This window comes from Orbicella faveolata, unplaced genomic scaffold (assembly GCF_042242905.1).
Source record: "Orbicella faveolata isolate gen_17 unplaced genomic scaffold, um_ofav_v1 contig_2, whole genome shotgun sequence".
Classification (NCBI taxonomy): Eukaryota; Metazoa; Cnidaria; class Anthozoa; order Scleractinia; family Merulinidae; genus Orbicella; species Orbicella faveolata.
This window is the reverse complement of record NW_028301547.1, coordinates 11,471,463-11,490,867: the sequence shown is the minus strand read 5'-3', so window position 1 is coordinate 11,490,867 and position 19,405 is coordinate 11,471,463. Positions and strand designations below refer to the sequence as shown.

The 19,405-nt window shown below is 40.7% G+C and overlaps 1 protein-coding gene across 1 annotated transcript; it reads left to right on the top strand.

The window, feature by feature from the left end:
• The first annotated feature begins 1,224 nt into the window (after positions 1 to 1,224).
• On the top strand, positions 1,225 to 9,066 carry LOC110046024 (uncharacterized). The gene is made up of 8 exons (XM_089289778.1): positions 1,225 to 1,431; positions 1,997 to 2,114; positions 2,596 to 2,656; positions 2,968 to 3,667; positions 6,316 to 7,198; positions 7,350 to 7,400; positions 8,051 to 8,169; positions 8,963 to 9,066. The coding sequence occupies exons 1-8, from the start codon at positions 1,225 to 1,227 to the stop codon at positions 8,963 to 8,965; spliced, it is 2,142 nt and encodes a 713-aa protein (XP_089145904.1). The 3' UTR covers positions 8,966 to 9,066.
• Positions 9,067 to 19,405: the final 10,339 nt, after the last annotated feature.

Sequence of the window (19,405 nt, the reverse complement as noted above, 5' to 3'; positions counted from 1 at the left end):
ACCCTTTAATTCTCATATTATAGCATGGAATATCCCACTTGTCACCTGTATTTTCTTGGTACATACACTCGCCTATAGCTACATGTTAAGGCTCTTGTGTATACCGAGGGATTACAAGTCAGCTCGTGGGACATTCCATGGTTTGCCACTCCAAAGCGTTGCATAACCAGCATGTATATTGGAATTCCAGCTGAAATCTTAGCGTAGTTTGTCTTACAAATCTACCTGAAATCTACCTACTGTTCTAATTCCTTCAATATGAAAAATAATACTGCTTGAGGTACCCTTCTTAGTTCTTCGGTAGAGCTGTACGTGAAACTCCTCTTCAGGAAAAAAAAAACACCGACCTGTGTGACAATTAAGCTGCGGGCGCACAAGAATCGCTCAAAATGGCGTCAACATTCTGCGTGCTGCGCATGCACTCTTAGAAAGTACGCTGTTTAAAACAATGAGAACTCTTGTTGGCACTTTGTTACAACTAATCCGTGAAGAAGATTAGGCGCTATAAATGTCTTTAAAATGAAAAATGACACGAGACTTGCCTGTTTTACTGACCAAGAACGTCCGTGCCAAACACGAAAGTCCCACGAATGGCCTGGTAACGAAGTAGAATTCATCATGACTTCATATCCTTTTGTGACGTCACTTACTGTATAATTGTTTGTTTGTTGATGCGAAAATCAACCAAACCAATAATATAACAAAACTAACTTATCGAGAAATTCTCTAAACAACGCTTTTCTTTTGTGGAACGTCTCGATCGAGGTAATCAGGATAGGAAGGTAAGGTTTCTCTTCGCCGTATCATATTTATTTAGTAAGTACTCCAGCAGTGTACCTTAGATTTGCCGCGTGCGATTGCCAACAATTAAACGCAAACGAAATATGCTTTTTTTGTTTCAATTAATTGGATTCATCAGCTTAAGTTTACCGCAGTTTTTTTTATTTTTTAATCATTGCATGCCTAGTTATTACTAAAGTTTTAAAATTTAGAATTGGCTTATCGAAAGCGCTGTAAATTTCAATATATTTTCCCTGAAAAGCCCAAGTGGGGAGGTTCAATAAAGTTTGATCTAATTTCAGTTGATTTGAGTGGTATACTATTGCAATTTACGGGGATGTTAACTTCATTCATTGCTCTGGCTTTTTTTATTTTTAGCCAGGAACCTCTTCACCTTGGAAGTATTTTTTGAGTCTTTCTTTTTTCTCCAGCTGAAAAGTTAAAATGGCGCCCTCGCCTGTCGAGAGATCTCTTTCAATGACGGATATTGAAGAGCTCACACGGCATTGTCGCACCACTTTTAGCGGGAATTTTCCTGTGCCGTTTGACCTTTCTGCAGCTGTTGGTTCTGGTGACAAGAAAGACATCTTTAAAATCGTCCGACCAAAGATCCGAAAGTTCAAGAGTCACAAGAGTGTTGGTGTCTATAGCGTAAGAAAAATTTGTTGCTTATGGGTTGAGTAGGAGTCCTTTAATTTAGGACTTAGTACAGCATAGTTAACACCAGAACACATGCATGGTCATTAGCTGTGAAATAACGATTGCGTTCACGAGAAGATACAAGAACTATTTGTTGCAGTAAACAATTTCGCCTACGATGGTTGACTGACATTTCAGGCGTTTGCCCGGACTAAGTTAACAGTTTATTTTCTAAAGTTGAAGGAGATTTTCGGTCCCCTCCTGCTACACAATCTGCGACTTGAAAGCTTATATGGAGTTTCTTTCTTGCCAGGATATGTACAGTATGTCTCTTCAAGAGTATCACTGTGACAAAATATGATTGCTTTCAAAAACAACATTACACTATTCCGTAGAGCTGAAGTTCATACAAAGAAATAATGATACGCCCATATTCTAACCTGTAGCGTTGTTCATAACTCAGCCATTTGCAAAATAATCGTCAACGAACTTCTTAGCTGTAAAGTTTGTTTTGGTTCATTTTCAGTGCCTGTTTCTTACAGGCTTCTTGGCTCATTGAAATTTATTCCGTTTTCAGGCGCAACCATTAAGGACGACCAAAAGCTGTGAAAGATTTGCTTCAAAGGAAGTCAACGGAAGTTCAGGCAGCGGGGATAATAACGGCGGTTCACCGCTGAGAAGTGATCTACGACCTGGTACGATTCATGGAGTATTTTAATGATTTTCCTGTTACAAAATAGTCATTAGACAACTTAAAGTTGTTAGGAGTTGCAATTTCAACTGTGTGCAAGAATTACAATTAAATTTGTACTGATCTGTTACATGCTTTAAGGCAGTTTCAAAGAAAACATCCTTCCTACGGAGGATATATATGATTCAGACAAACATTTAGTATCCACTAAACGAAATTACAAGCTGTAGTAACTTCTTATTAGAACCAATAAAGACTAACTAGATTGCTCGCCTTTCGCTCTTTCACGGAAATTGAACAATTATTCAAAACACACAAGGCGCAGGCGTCAACATCCGCTTGTGGTCTGCGCAAGTCAATAAATAGCCTCACTCACCTGATCAAATAATGAACAAGGAAACTACTATTTATAGACTTTTGATCTTTTTTGGCTACCTTTCAGTTGTAAAATGCAATTTTCCCATTTTATTTTGACACGTCAACAGAATCTAAAGATGAAAGGATCACCACTTCAACTTCCAAAAGTATGAAGTCGCCAGTTGGCAGGTACGCAATTAAATGGAGATTTGGTTTTGCGAAGTTTGTAAATATGTAACAGTGAGGTATGAAGGAAGAGTAAATAGTTTTCTGTGAAGCTCACAAAGCTCTTACCACTCTAAAAAAAAAACGCCTAATTAACGCCTTAATAGGCCAGTAAAAAAAAGGTACACAGATGATGGAATTAAAACCAAAAATCCTATTAAACCATACCTTTCCAAAGCGCTAAAAAGCAACAGGTTTAAATTCAGGTATTGTTCCGGCATGAGTTTTAGTTGCGACGTAAACAGATTTAATCATTTTTATGTTTTGGTTTTTAGGCCGGGGTCCAAAACCTTTTCATGTCGAAAGCAAGCAACAAGCGAAGGTAAAGCGTATTTCCTCGGCAAAACAAAAAGTTTAACACTTCTACCTCACTTGACGTCAGGCCTGAGGTCTGAACACTCCACCTGTCAACGAGTGGCGTCCGATGTTGTCGTCAAGTTTCCTGAGAAGTCGGTACTTTTACTGGCACAAGACGAAGACGAAGAAATGCTACTGAAACTATCGTCATCCAGTGTTGTAACACCGCGACGGAAAGGTGACAGTGGAGTACAGATCAATGATGGAGCCGTGCTAAGCTGGAGACCGAGCGATCTGAATGGATCTGTGCCATCCATCCCTTCAGCTGGTAGTACACTGTTTTCTAATCAAGTTCATGTGAGACGTGTCTCAACTAAAAGTAGTTTACACGCTAACTACATTCCAAGTTTAGAGAGGCTGGTCGAAGAGCCGTCACCTTCGCACAAAGGTTTCCAACAGCAAATCGATAATGCAGTTTTGGAAAGTGCTGGATCCAGTGAGCGTAAAGACTTGGGCGAAGTAGTAGTCAGTTACTGGACAAGAACTGAACAGCAAGGCAGTGATCCTCGACTCACGACTAAACAGAGTGGCTCATTTGACAACAAGGCTCGAACATCATCTCTTAGTCTGGTTAATGAAGTCACTGAAGAAGTTTTATTTAAGAGATCTTCAACCAACGTAAGTAATTAAATAATGTGCAAGTAATTTTTATACGTACATGTGATGGCCCTCCGTGTAGTTTCATAGTAGTATAGGTTGCTCATATGGGCGGTAACCAATCAGAGCGCAGTACATCTCATTAAAAGTTGCTCTCGACCAATCAGATTGCAGTATTTGCGATTTGCATAAACAAGATGGCGCCGGTTAGTTTTCAGCCGGCTCAGGGACCAAATTAATAATTCAAGAGTGATGACGTGACGGAAGTCACGACCCATATGAGCCATCTATACTACTTTCATGTCTTTGAATCTTTATCTGGAGTGCGAGTAAAAAAGGTAAAGTCTGCATGCGAGCCAAGTGGCCCATCAGGCCGGAGCTTATCCTGGTTTCTGTAGCATGAAGCGACTAGGAGTATTTCTACTCCCCCCTGGATGGGATGCTAGTCTATCGCAGGGTTACCCCCAACATTAAGTTCACTGTACCCATTTATACATCTGGGTGGAGAGAGGCACTGTGAGAGTAAAGTGTCTTGCCCAAGAACACAACACAATGTCCCCGGCCAGGGCTCGAACCCGGACCGCTCGATCCGGAGACGAGCGCACTAACCATGAGGCCACCGCGCCTCCCAAAGTGCGAGTAAGCTTGCTTGGAGTGCGAGTTCGCTTACTTAATAAGTTATGTGATGTTTCCATCCTCCGTTCTTTTTTTGCAAAACTTATGTAATTAGCAAGAGTTACCGATATTTGATGCTTTTGTTTAATTAAACCATTGTTCTACACGTGCATGATACGAAATCTAAAACTTGGTCTACGCTCCTCGTTAGACTTTCTGAAAAGTCCTTCTTCTTGTTTATTCAGTACCCGCCAGACGAAGGACTTTTCCTGCTTGATTGCCGCCAATTTTAGCGACCCAAAAACGGGTCGCTGCGCTTCAACCAATCAGAGGTCCCCTGGATATCCCTTGGGGACCGAATTGTCAAACTATGCGCAACGAAACGTGACTTGCGGTTAAATTCAATATGGGGTCGATTGCGAAAGCCATTAACGAAGCTTCAAAGGCCACGGGATATCATGTATTTCGTGACTACCAGAAGAAAACAGTGGAAGCATATCTGTCTGGAAGAGATGTGTTTGTTTCTGCACCAACCGGAGCTGGGAAAAGTTTGACTTTCGAGCTAGCTCCGTATGCATTTGATTGTTTGAATGGAGATTATGCGAATAGCAACTCCATCGTCTTGGTGGTGGTTCCGCTTATTTCCCTGATGAAAGATCAGGGAGACGACTATTCTGAACAACAGTTACAGGACATTTTAGATCTTAAAGTTAAACTGGTATTTGGAAGTCCAGCGACGATTCTCAGCAACTATCGCCACATGTTGCTCCGCCTTTCTCGGCTTCAATGGACTTCCTCGGTGATTTGAAGCTCTCTCTTACTTCAAGAATCTTCCGAACTACGGTTTCGTTTTTGTCTACGCAATTTCGGCACAAAATGTTTGTCAAAAGTAAACCTTCGCCACTGGATATCTCCTTTCCGGCGATATCTATCTATATCTATCGATATCTATCGATATCTATCGATATCTATCTATATCTATCGATATATCTCCTTTCCGGCGATATCTCCTTTCCTCCTCATTTTTGGCGCGAAACGCAAATGAAAACCCTTCAAGCGAGACAAGTCGACCTCTCGCGACTTCGTCACTCGCTCGGTCGCTTCGCGACCTTACATATTCTACCCTGAAATTCTTGAGGTCGACTTGTGGCAAGTCTAGCTCCTCGTTAGCTATCTACCATCTCATATCCTATACACGCTTCCCTAGTCAGACTAGCTCACCATTGCCGGTGGACAAAAGAAGATCAAGGGTATGAGAGTTAGTCTCTGTATAGTTAATCCCTTATAAGTTATTTTTAGACATGGCATCCCTCAGCGATACCACGGATACAATGTTACCAGGCTTGGATGGATGATTTCGTGAAGGATAATTAAAAACGCGTTTTGGGCTGTCCACGTGAGCAAAATCTAGCTTACCTCAGTGGATCTTCAATTACACGGTAGTTAGTTATGTTAATTTTAGTAGTAGGATAGCCATATGACTAAGCATATTGCCACTTTAAATAAAGTATCCTATCCTATCCTATTTTATCCTATCCGGTCTTTATATAAATAACACGATATACATCTATATAAATAACACGAGAGAGAGAGATTACTTTTGGAATAAGGTCTGTATACTGGATTACTATAGGTAATCGTATGAATGCGAGTGCAATTTAGGGTTTACACTATGAATGAAGTTTTAAAATTATCTTTAAACTACGTGAGATTTAAGGCTAATGTAATTTGAAAGAATTTTCAAATATCACGAGTAGTGTAAATCGATTACTCATTTTTTGTGTCACTGAGAAAATCACGAACGCATACGCGTTGATACGCACCACAGTGCAAACTAAAAATCGACAATAAATTGGCCTGCTCCCAGCTAATCACAATGCATGAACAGTGCAAACTAAAAGTCAACAATAAATTGGCCTGCTCCCAGCCAATCACTATGCATGAAGTAATTTCCTCAGTAACACAACAAAAAAGGAATATAGTTGTCTTTTCTCTTGCATTAAAGCAGGTCATTCAATGATTAATTTTTTGTATACTACCAGTTGTTTGAACAGATCAGTGAAGAGGAATTCGAAAAGCAAGTCAAGGAGAAGACGAAGCAGCGACGCGTCACGATTGCGACAGAACATCCTGTCAGTGAACTTTCGCCTCATTATGCCACTAAACTGGAAAAAGAAGCCTTCAGGAAAATTAAAGAGTGGAAAGAAGGATTTGCCATCAGGCTGGACCAAGTTTTGAAACAGAGGCAATTTCACACCCAAGACAACGACAACACGGAAAAATCACATAGAGATAAATGCGCCAATCAAAACAATGACAACGCGGATAAATCACATGGAGATAAGTGCACCAATGTCTCCGCAATTCAACAAGATCTTCCCTGCCAAGAGTTTACCATTCAGCCTGTTCCTAAGTCATTAAAACCACGGCAAGATCCAAAACAGCAGGTCCTTATCGAATTAAGAGGAGTCTCTGAGATTTCGGTAAGAGGTATAGGCAATTCAAGTGGCTGTGAAACTGGTAGCAGAATTCTTCAGGAAATTAAGAAACAGCGCAGAAATAGCAAAAGACTCGGCGAAAAAAACTTGATAGAAGACCTAAGCTCTTGGCATCGACTGGAGACTGGAAGAATCACCAGCGAACTTCGTTCTTACATGTCAGATGTTCAACATGTCAGAGGGCTGCTCTGTTCCCTCAAGGAAACCATTGACACTATTTTTACCGCTACTATGCAAAGAGTAGATGACCTTGTCAGCAGCTCTACCGCGGAGAACAACGCACGCCAGGAGAATGCTCGAGGCGCGTACAATGAAGCAGCGTTGTTGAAAAATAAGATACAAAGAGTAGAGGAAGAGCGAGACAGGTTGGTCATGGAAAATGGGAGTTTGAAAAAACAGATAGCTGAGCTTCGAAACAAGTTAGACCAAGCGCAGAAAGGTAGGATGAATTTGACTTCAATAAAAAGTGATAATTATAATAACATTTGATTTTGTGGAGTTTGTTGATCTAGACAATGTTAAACGTTACCAGACAGTAGAGGATGTCTAAAAATTGAAAGATGTAAGGAAATACGTCTAAATTTCTACAGGGCATGAATCTGATTTGCCAGAAATGGAGGAGAAATTGGCAAGAAACGATGGTAAGAAAGAGCTTCTTTCTTTTAATTGCTCCGAGCTCCGAGCACTACGTATATACAAATTAATAAAACGGATTCGCTTCCCTAGATGTAATACTTTAATTCGTCTCCTTAACCCCTTTAAACTAAAAACAACTAATTCACACCTTGAGGCAACCAAAAAGTGAAGTATCTCAAGCCTTTTAGCCATAATCCCAGTAGGCGGTATAACGGAACGATGTCAGGTCCCAACCACGGCTATTTCCAAATGGAAAATTGTGTTTGTCTTTAAATCTTCATGTGTCTCATTCAGAACCATTACAAAACTACTAAAGGCTCAAAGCATTAGCATTGGTAACTTAGGAACATATTTAGAACGTAACAGGTTCAAGCGGCTAAAAAACAACAAAAAAACAAACAAACATAACCTAAGAACGTTTAGCCTCAGCTCGAACATTGATCTATTCAACTTCCCAATCTCATGGTATTTGAAGCAAGTGCTTTTTGTTTGGTCTCTACAAAGGCTTTGAAGCCTATATGGCGTACCTGTTATTGATACAAACGTTTACGTTTACAGGTGTCTACCCTATCAGCTATATCTGTGGTAAAGAACGAACTCCGTATTATTCATCATATAAACGTCTACTGACGTGTTCGATGACTTGATTTTTCAGAATCGACATCAGAGGGGGAAATTATCAACCCTTTGTGGTATAGACAAACAGCTGCTGAAACAAGAATGGCAAACACGCTTCCACGACACAGTAGAGAGTCGGAGCGAGTTGTTCTTGACGTAAGTTATAAATTGCCGAGAAAGACGTTCTCATTGCGAAATTCCACAGTCACACTGTGTCGAACTGTAGTGTGTTTTTTCTTCAATCTGATTTTGCTGATGATCTTATACAGAAACAGATCCAAGTGGGAGATAAAACGTGAAATTGTTTGTGTGTTTATTTACATTTACATTTCGACAACAAAACTGAATCTTTTCTTACAAGTATGGAATAAGATGAGAAGTCTTGGTCCTCCAACGAGTTCAGTTAATTCACCTAATCTTACATTATTTGACATGTATGCCAGAACGAAAATGTGAGCCATTTGAAAAGGTCCTTAGAAGACGATAACGCTGGAAAGGCTCCGTAACATCTCAAATTCTTTCCAGTTGCAAAACTCGAAAAATTTCTTCCTTTATATGTATGGAAAAATAGGAGGAGAGCTAGAGTAGTACCTAGTACATGCAGTACTGAGTTGTTTTGACGCCACGCGAAAAGGCTGGCGGGCGAAAGAAAAAAGAGCAGGGTCTGGGGGAGAAGAAGGCAAGGGTGGGGCCCTAATCTCTTCTCTTTTGCACGCCCCCGTTTTCGGCTCGTCCCCACTGACCGAGAGCCAGTCTATAACTGGAAAGGTGCTTCTGTTCATTACCGTCTGTACGTGCGGCAGAACATGGGTCGCACTAATCGGCTCCTGTAACGTAGGTTGAAGTGTTACGACGCACTTAAAAAAAAAGCGTTTAATTGGCGATGTCACTGTATTTTTATATATAGGGTATACTTGTAAGTTGAAGTTTTTAAATTTTTTTTTCGTAGTAAATGCAAGGACAGATGAAGGGCGTTTCATTTCGATAAATTTCATGGACGTACAAAAGATATATCAGTAATGAGATGAGTGAATAAAATATTTTTGTCGAAAATGTCCATTGTGCGCTTATTTTCCAGGGAACTGTCCCTCCGCTTTTTGTATTCAAGAAGCGGTTGAGAGGATTGCATTCGTTCGCTTGTTTTTAACTCCTTCTAACAACACAACCGTGCATTGAAACTATAGGTAAGGTAAAGTCTGCATACGAGCCAAGTGGCCAGTACAAGTGGCCCATCAGGCCGGAGCTTATCCCGGCCAGGGCTCGAACCCGGACTGCTCGCTCCGGAGACGAGCGCACTAACCATGAAGCCACCGCGCCTCCCACTAAGGAGGCACTGTTAGGGGGGGTACCCATGTCCCCTGTCTGAAATTCGCCACCAGCCATGTCGGCATTTAGCAAGATTCCTATGTCGCCTGTCGGAATTTCGTCTCAGAGGAGTTGTGTCAGGAAATTTGACCTTTTTCGATTAAAACGAAGCTACATGTATAACACATCGTAATACCTTTGTTTATTAAAAAGAAACCGACACAGTGCTCACAAGTCTCACGCATTGAGCATGATGCTCACGCAAACGAATTCAATCTTGCGCTCTCACGCTGAAACGATTATTTCTCACGCATTGAAGGTTCCTTGCTGTTTTAGTCAAGTACATATATAATTAAGTATCTCTTTGGATATAATTTACTCCTTGTATGCTTTGCACTTGCTTCGACCACTTTTCAGCAGTAGGAATTCTTATGCAGAGCCAGCATTTCTCCAGTCAGTGGGTTTAATGGTTACTTTATGGTTACTTTTAAAGCATCATATTTCGACTCAGAATGAAGGAAAAGACTTCTTAGCTACTTTAATTTTCCAAAATCTTCTAAGGGGATGGGGGCACGCTTTCTAAGGCTTGGGCATGCTTTCGAGCGCTGAAGTTGCTAACCTCCTAGGGGATGTGGGGACATGCTCAACCCAGGAACTTTTGAAATTTAGACGCTTGGAATTGCTATTTTCAGCCATTTTCCAGTCAGTATTTGGACCTAATGTACAATCGAACCTGTGACTATTTTCACCATGTTTATGTTTAACAACCGTTCTTTAACTCAAAATCTCAACGGCCTCAATCAGATAATCTCTCCCATCTATATTCTTCCTTTGAATTTGGCGTAACCCTTATCTTCTGCTGAAGACGAGAAGACCTTGGCAGCTTTCCCTAGGCCGCTATCTCTTTTCCTTCCATAATGCCATTTGCTGATAATACAGCTTCATATTCTTTCACTGGTGACCCACTAATAAAAATATGAAGCAGACGGTCGAAGATCTCTTTCCTTTTTCCTTAAGCGTGTTTTTAGGCGTTTTAGGGTACTGCTCACTCAGCAGAGAGTGAGAAAAAATACTCAGCAATGACGGACTCGATTTATTGGACGTGGACGTTTTAGCATATATAAGAAAGCCTGGGTTTCACGACCCGTCGACATCGCGCGTGAGAGAGGAAAACACATGTAAAACTCTGGAAATGCGTCTTCACTTCGACTCAGACGTTTAAAACAATCGATACATTCTCAGTCCCGAAATTCGTTGTCGGTCTATCTTGCCATTGGTGTCGCTTTCTCTATTTCGCTGGAGTAGTCTGTCGTTCGTCGCCAATTCATAGCTCTCATGTCGCCTTTTCAAGGCCATGTCTCTTGTCGGAATTTACCCCTAACAGGGTCTCACTAAGAAATTTTTATTGAAAATATCTACTGGGCGCTTTATATTTTCCAGGAAATAATCCTACTTCCCTTTAAATTCAATCTAAAAATCTAGAATCCCACACCTACCGGGTCATTAATAATTGAGCGAGAAGTACTAACTACGTTTAAGTTTGAGTTTGAGGACGTTTGCCCAAAGTAAAAGAGGTGCAGAAAATTTCTTAAATTCCTTTATGTTAACAAGGGCGGAACCAGAAATGTTGATTGGGTAGTGGGTGGGGGAAGAGGATAAGGGTGGATGAATTCGACTCATTAAGAATGAAGCTTTGAAACACTATCGTAAGCCTGAGATCGGAAAATAAGACAAGAGTCGAAGGATGAGCAATGTCTGAGAGTATTCTTAACACTTCACAACCATGGGTAGAGTGATGGAAACAATAGTTTCTTTTGATGGTAACCGGGAATTATCAAATTAACAGTCCAGGAAAAGAGTCTGAATAGATCCATATTATTTCTAATACAAGCTACAAAGAATAACAGTTTTGCCCTGCTAGAACTAACAAGCATCACCATTATATAAAGTACAACCTTTGCTGAGATTATGCACTAAGCCTAATTAATTTTATTGTAAAAATCAGTTTTTTTCCTTGTGAGCTGTGTTGGATTTTGGATCTTTCTGTATTTGTTAGCTTCCTGTGTTCATTTAGTCATTTTGCTGTTCATTTAGTTTATAGGCATTTTCCATTAAGGTGTTTATCAAACCTTGTGTCTTAGTGGAGTTAATTCAACCATTGTTTCGGAGAGACTGAAGCTCTATGTGTTAAATTATTTTTTTTTGTTCTAGTCCATAAGTTGATGTTTCAGGGTAAAACAGTTTTAGCCCTTGGAAGTTCATTGATAATTCCTTACGTGGCGTGATTACTGGCCATTATAGTAATCTTTCTCTATGTACACCCACATATTACTTACAATCTTGTGTGTCGCAACAAAAAGCGCAATCGTATATTTTCTCTTACATTAGTCCATTTAATACAGTAAATACAGATAACAGACAATTTTGTTGTGACCTGAGTGACACACTTTCCTTCAATATCAACCTTGTGTTATGGACACTGGTTCAGGGGTTTCATTAAGGGCCAGGCACCAGTAAAATTGACCAGCTGTGATGACAATTTTACCAGCCTGGTTTGACCAACTGGTGGAAAGTTTTGTTTTCTTATTACAAAGTCAATTTTCGTTTGCTTCATCCTTAAAGAGGGTCAGGGTTTAAGACCCTTTGCAGCACAGCTGTCTGAAATTAATGTGAGTACCCCCCTCTCCCATTACCAGTCCCCCATAGGTATAAATATAGTTACTGGTAAATTTACGCATAGTCTGTGGCACATGAAAACCTTCCATAAAAATGTACAGAAAAGTTCTCAAAGCTTAAACCTGACATACACAGTGACTTGGAACGAAGTGACCATGGAACGAAGTGACCGTAAACCTGGCTAGGTTTACGGTCACTTCGTTCCATCAAAGAGTCACTTCGTTCCACCAAATAGTTACTTCGTTCCAAAGGTAAACTAAACTACTAAACTTTTATTTTCAATAGATTTTCCGGAAATTAGAAGTTAACGAATGCTTGGTATGTTTTGAATCTTCTTTTACGAACGAGGTACTCCGCCATCTTGAATTGTTGTGGAGCCCAGTCTTTTCCGCGTTGGTGTTTTCATTGTTTATATCTTTAATATTTAACAATTAGACCCGTAGCCCGAAAGGGCTACGGGTCAATAGCCCATGAGGCGAAGCCGAATGGGCTATTGACCAGTGGCCCTTGAGGGCGAAGGGTCTAATTGTTTTAGTATCACCCAACTAGTCGGACAGAAAAGGTAATAATAAAGTTAGCAAACGCAAGTTGAAGAAATATTTATTTGGGAATAAAACGAAAGAAAGCGTCACGCTCGATGGCGCCAATTTCGCTACTCGATGACTATTACTAATAGTCCCCTGGTAGCGTAGCCAATCAAAATGCAGGATTTGCATTAGTCCACTAGTTGGGTGATACTAAATGTCATTAATTATCTACTTAAAATAGGTTTCTCGCGTTGGTCATTGCTTTCATTTATTTGGTGGCTCCTAAATGAGCCTTTTTTGTTTGGTTTGGTATACTTTATTAACTTGTCTTCACATTTCAAGTGGTCCATTAAGATGAGAGCAGGCCTTCAATAGCCGTCTTGCTGATCTTTCCTTCGCTTCGAACTGGTCCCAAAGCTCAAAGATTTTCTGCTGTAGGTATCTATATTTTCGTCGCTGGATTCTCCTCAGCTTCCTTTCGGATACCAGTCGGATCTGAAGTGATGTCAGCTTAGCTTCCCTGTGAAGAAGATGGATCAGCAGGTACATGGGAAGCTGTCCTCGTCCGGATGAAAAAATTAGCACGGAAGTTAGTTTAACGGACCTATGAGCAAACACTTTACGGGTGGGTGAGCGGGCTAACTTGTTAGTAAACATTTGCATATCAATGGGCGAAAAAAATTATCATCATTTTAACAGACGCTTAACTGATTGTTGAAAAAAAATTGTTAATCGAAATAACAACTTATTATGGCGTGTTAGGATCCTAATGAATCGAATCGACTTTGCATGCGTATAAAAGCGATTTCGAGATATAACAAAACGACTTGGAAACGACAAGACGACCGGATACCAGACAGTCCAAGGACTCTATCCGCGTAAGGTGTTTAGAAGCTTTGTAAGATTAGAAGTTTACTTGCTTAGTTTGTAAAAAGGATTAGCAGTTTGCTTGCTTAGTTTCCCCTTGGAACGAAATGACTATTCTTTGGAACGAAGTGACCAACGGATGGAACGAAATGACTTGGAACGAAGTGACCGGATACGAATAGCCAAAGTTGTAAACATTTGCTCAGCGATTTTCAAGGTAAAACTGTGTGCCGTGTGGGAAGGATAATAACAGTCTCAGGAAACTGAATTTCTGTTTCTTCAGCCGGTGTTTGCTAACTATTATCTACATTATCACAAGGTAAATGAAAGGAATCTTGACTGGGTTGAATTTATTACAAAAGTAAATTACAAGTTAAAAATGGAAAAGTTTCTGGTTCTCTTTTATGATGCTTTTTCGCATTTTCTGTTCTGTTAATGCTTTTAAAAGGTATTAGAAAAGTGTGTTATATCTCTAGATTAATTGCTACTATAGATTAATTAAGATCAATTAGATTAAGATTAGATTAATATTAGGTTAATTAGATTAATTTAGAAAAATACCTGTATTGCCTTTACGTATGTAAAATTTTTCAAAATCGATTCTTTATAGTAAGTAGGGTGAAGAGGCTGTCTTGTATTGTAAGTAGTGTTAATAGCTCTGTTGTTTTGTAAGTAGTGTATGTAGCCTTTATTGTACAGTTTTAGTGTAAAGTAACAGCAGAAGTGTTGTAAAGTATAAGCAAACATGATAAAATAAATAAAATTTAAAAAAAAGGTAAAACTGTGGTTATTTGCTGTCAACCATATATAGTTTGCGAGTCAATCAGAAAGCTGGAGATGAATAACCACACTGACAGTCGAGCACTACCCAATGTTAACCTTATATAGACAAAACAAAAACTACACTCTACTATGACAAAATTCACATCTTTCCTATCTAAGCCATTTTAAACCATAAATATTTGTTTGTGCTGAAAGAAAAAAGCTGTTTACTATTTAACAAATGGTAAACGCCATAGCGTGTACTATTGAGTTATGGATGCACGCGGGAGGTTGCTAAGCACGAAAGAAGCGATATATACTTCATGAGTGAATGCCATAAGTGCACCGAGTATTCTACTTCATGTAAACTACATTAGAGTATTCTACTTCATGTAGACTACACTGTAGTGATTCCCAATGATCTTCTGTCCCTAGCACTACTCACCTGTCCCTAACACTGATCATCTGTCCCTAGCACTGATCTTCTGTCCCTAGCACTATTCATCTGTCCCTAGCACTGACCATCCGTCCCTAGCACTGATCTTCTGTCCCTAGCACTGATTGTGTGTCCCTAGCACTGATCATCTGTCCCTAGCACTGATTGTCTGTCCCTAGCACTATTCACCTGTCCCTATCACCGATCATCTGTCCCTAGCACTGATTGTGTGTCCCTAGCACTGATCAACTGTCCCCAGCACTGATTGTGTGTCTCTAGTACTGATCATCTGTCCTTAGTACCGATCATCTGGCCCTAGCATTGATTGTGTGTCCCTAGCACTGATTGTCCGTCCCTAGCACTATTCACCTGTCCCTAGAACTGATTATCTGTCCCTAGCACTGATTGTGTGTCCCTAGCACTGATTGTCTGTCCCTAGCACTATTCACCTGTCCTTATCATTGATCATCTGTCCTTAACACTGATCATCTGTCCCCACCACTGATTGTGTGTCCCTAGCACTGATTTTCTGTCCCTAGCACTGATTCTGTGTCCCTAGCACTGATCATCTGTCCCTACCACTGACTGTGTGTCCCTAGCACTGATTGTCTGTCCCTAGCACTGATCATCTGTCCCTATCACTGATTGTGTGTCCCTCAGCACTGATCATCTGTCCCTAGCACAGATTGTCTGTCCCTAACACTATTCACCAGTCCCTATCACCGATCATCTGTCCCTAGCACTGATTGTGTGTCCCTAGCACTGATCAACTGTCCTTAGCACTGATTGTGTGTCCCTAGTACTGATTATCTGTCCCTACCACCGATCGTCTGTCCCTAGCACTGGTTGTGAGTCCCTAGCACTGATTGTCTGTCCCTAGCACTGATTATCTGTCCCTATTACTGATTGTGTCCCTAGCACTGATTATCTGTCCCTATTACTGATTGTGTCCCTAGCACTGATTGTCTGTCCCTAGCACTGATCATCTGTCCCTAGCACTGATTGTGTGTCCTTAGCGCTGATCATCTGTCCCTAGCACTGATTATGTGTCCCTAGCTACTGATCTTCTGTCCCTAATACTGATCATCTGTCCCTACCACTGATTGTGTGTCCCTAGCACTGATTGTGTGTCCCTAGTACTGATCATCTGTCCCTAGCACCGATTATCTGGCCCTAGCATTGATTGTCTGTCCCTAGCACTTTTCCCATGTCCCTAGTACTGATCTTCTGTCCCTAATACTGATCATCTGTCCCTACCTCTGATTGTGTGTCCCTAGTACTGATCATCTGTCCCTAGCACCGATTATCTGGCCCTAGCATTGATTGTGTGTCCCTAGCATTGATTGTCTGTCCCTAGCACTTTTCCCATGTCCCTAGTACTGATCATCTGTCCCTAGCACTGATTGTGTGTCCTTAGCGCTGATCATCTGTCCCTAGCACTGATTATGTGTCCCTAGCACTGATCTTCTGTCCCTAATACTGATCATCTGTCCCTACCACTGATTGTGTGTCCCTAGCACTGATTGTGTGTCCCTAGTACTGATCATCTGTCCCTAGCACCGATCATCTGGCCCTAGCATTGATTGTCTGTCCCTAGCACTTTTCCCATGTCCCTAGTACTGATCATCTGTCCCTAGCACTAATCATCTGTCCCTGCCACTGATTGTGTGTCCCTAGCACTGATTGTCTGTCCCTAGGACTATTCACCTGTCCTTAGTAGTGATCATCTGTCCCTAGCACTGATCATCTGTCCCTAGCACTGATTGCGTGTCCCTAGCACTATTCACCTGTCCCTATCACCGATCATATGTCCCTAGCACTGAGCTTCTGTCCCTAACAGTGATTATCTGTCCCTGGCACTGATTGTGTGTCCCTAGCACTGATCAGCTGTCCCTGGCACTGATTGTCTGTCTCTATCACCAATCACCTGTCCCTGTCACTGATCAGCTTTCCCTAGCACTGATCTTCTGTCCCTAGTACTGATCATCTGTCCCTAGTACTGATCAACTGTTCCTAATACTGATTGTGTGTCCCCAGCACTGATCAACTGTCCCTAGTACTGATTGTCTGTCCCTAGCTCTGATGTTCTGTCCCTAGTACTGATCATCTGTCCCTAGCACTGATTATGTGTTCCTATCACCGATCATGTCCCTAGCACTGATCAACTGTCCCTATCACCTATCGTCTGTCCCTAGCACTGATTGTATGTCCCTAGTACCGATCAACTGTCCCTATCACTGTTTGTGTGTCCCTAACACTAATTGTCTGTCCTTAGCAGTAATAACCTGTCCCTATCACTGATCAGCTGTCCCTAGTACTGATCATCTGTCCCTAGCAATGATCATCTATCCCTAGCACAGATCAGCTGTCCCTTACAGTGATCATTTGTCCCTTGCACTTATCTTCTGTCCCTATCACAGATCAGCTATCCCTAGCAGTGATCATTTGTCCCTTGCACTGATCTTCTGTCCCTAGCACAGATCAGCTGTCCCTTACAGTGATCATTTGTCCCTTGCACTTATCTTCTGTCCCTATCACAGATCAGCTATCCCTAGCAGTGATCATTTGTCCCTTGCACTGATCTTCTGTCCTTAGTACTGATCATCCGTCCCTATCAGTGATCATCTGTCCCTAACAGTGATCATCCGTCCCTAGCACTGATCATCTGTCTCTAACAGTGATCATCTGTCCCTAGCACTGATCTTCTGTCCCTAATACTGATCATCTGTCCCTAGCCCTGATCAGCTGTCACTAATAGTGATCATATGTCCCTAATACTGATCATCTGTCCCTAACAGTGATTATCTGTCCCTATCGCTGATCATCTGTTACTAACAGTGATCAGATCATCTGTCTCTAACAGTGATCATCTGTCCCTAGTACTGATCATCTGTCTCTAACAGTTATCATATGTCCCTATCACTTACCATCTGTTCCTAACAGTGATCATCTGTCCCTAGCACTGATCATCTGTCTCTAGCACTGATCGTCTCTCCCTGTCACTTTTCATCTGTCACTAACAGTGATCATCTGTCCCTAGAACTGATCATCTGTCCCTAACAGTGATCATATGTCCCTAGCACTGATTGCCCGTCCCAAGCACTGATTATCTTTTCTTAGTACTGATCACTCAACCTTAAAGGATTGTGGAAGTGTGGCGAAAGAAAAGAAAACTTGTCACAATTAAGTGTTAACCGGAGAGTTTATTCGTAAACAAAACAGTTTCAACAGCAACAATGATAACGCGTCCTTAAATCGTTTAGCATTACCTTTATGAATAAGAACACTGGGATTCTCAAATAGAACTTTGATATCCTTTAAACACAGCAAAATGCAACTATAAAAAATACTTCACTCGACTCAGTTATGGGTTCTTAAGGATCCAACAGGTTCTGTTGATGAATGATAACGACTGAAACTTTCCAACTTTTCGTGACAACCTAATTTTTATTGTGTACTGCATGCAATTAACAAATGAGTTATCATATTAAGCTGAATAAAACAAAAGATTAAGACTCTAAGCTACTTCGAAGCATTTTTACTCAACTATTTGAATCTAGCTTTTCGATCCTCCACTAGCCAAACGCCATATAGCATCCGTCCTTCTATTTATATACGCTAGTTTCCCATGGATCTGTGTGAGGGTTTTGCGGCCATTAAAACGGAAGGAATTGCATTTTGCAAAGTCACTGTCAATCACAAAATTGTACAGAGTACATATATTTTTTTTAGTGTGGTCTAAATTAGAAGAGGGAACAAAATTTTCTGTCATTTCAAGACCACAGTTCTCTAGCTGACTCCACCCCGCCGCAATATTATCAATGTTATTATCCCTTAAATATTCAGTTCCTCGACGCCTTTTAAGAGAAGGTGGAGTAGAGAGCGTAGACTTCCTCTTGTTTTCTTGGCCATTACCTTTTCTGGGAGTGTCGATATTATTCATGCTATTCTATTATTCATATTATTCTTACAGTTGTAGCACTTACAGTCTTTGCATGCTAAACCAGCAGTAAAACACGAGCATTTTGTTTTGTTTCTCCCTGTAACGTCTACGCAAGAAACTGTTTGTTCTACGTTGTCATTTTTTTTTGGCTTCTTCGCACCGGCATTGCGTCAATTTCTTCGTCAATTTTTTCTCGTCAACATTGCCACAGGAGCGACACTTGCATAGGTCACGATCGCAGGCTTGGCCTCTTTTCACACAAGGACAGCGAGACTTTCCTCCCTTGTTGATACATGCTGCTTTATTTCGTGACTTTTGTTTACTGCCACAACTGCATCCCGTTTCCTTGGCAGGCTGGTATTCCGGTTCTTGTTCCTCATTAGATTCATCCTTAGTACGTACACCTAGACCGCAAAAAAGTAATTTTAAATATCGTTAACGCGTTAATTTCATGTAAGTTTTAATTTTATTTTACCGTTTTTTAAAATATTTTTTCGCGCGCGTGATTATTGGTGTAAACTCGTCACGTTATTCGGAATAGAATATACCCCAAGTGATATTCCCAAAGTTTGGAATTTACTTTCGCACGCTTAGTTTTCACCGCTAGAAAAGAGCCTGTTTGAATAGAATTTAACATTTTAAACATTCATCCTGGGATTATCAAAGGTAAAAATGCACTTCTGTTTTGGTTAATATTCATGTATTTTAACACTGCAACAAGAAAGTAGACAGCAAATAGTTACATAAAAGCATAGAGTGTTATATTTCAAATTAGCATGCTTGTGTTATTGAGTCTTGTACAATTATAGAATCAAAGGGACTTTTTGTTGTACATTTTGACATGAATTTATGACTACAAAATTATTACATGTCGCA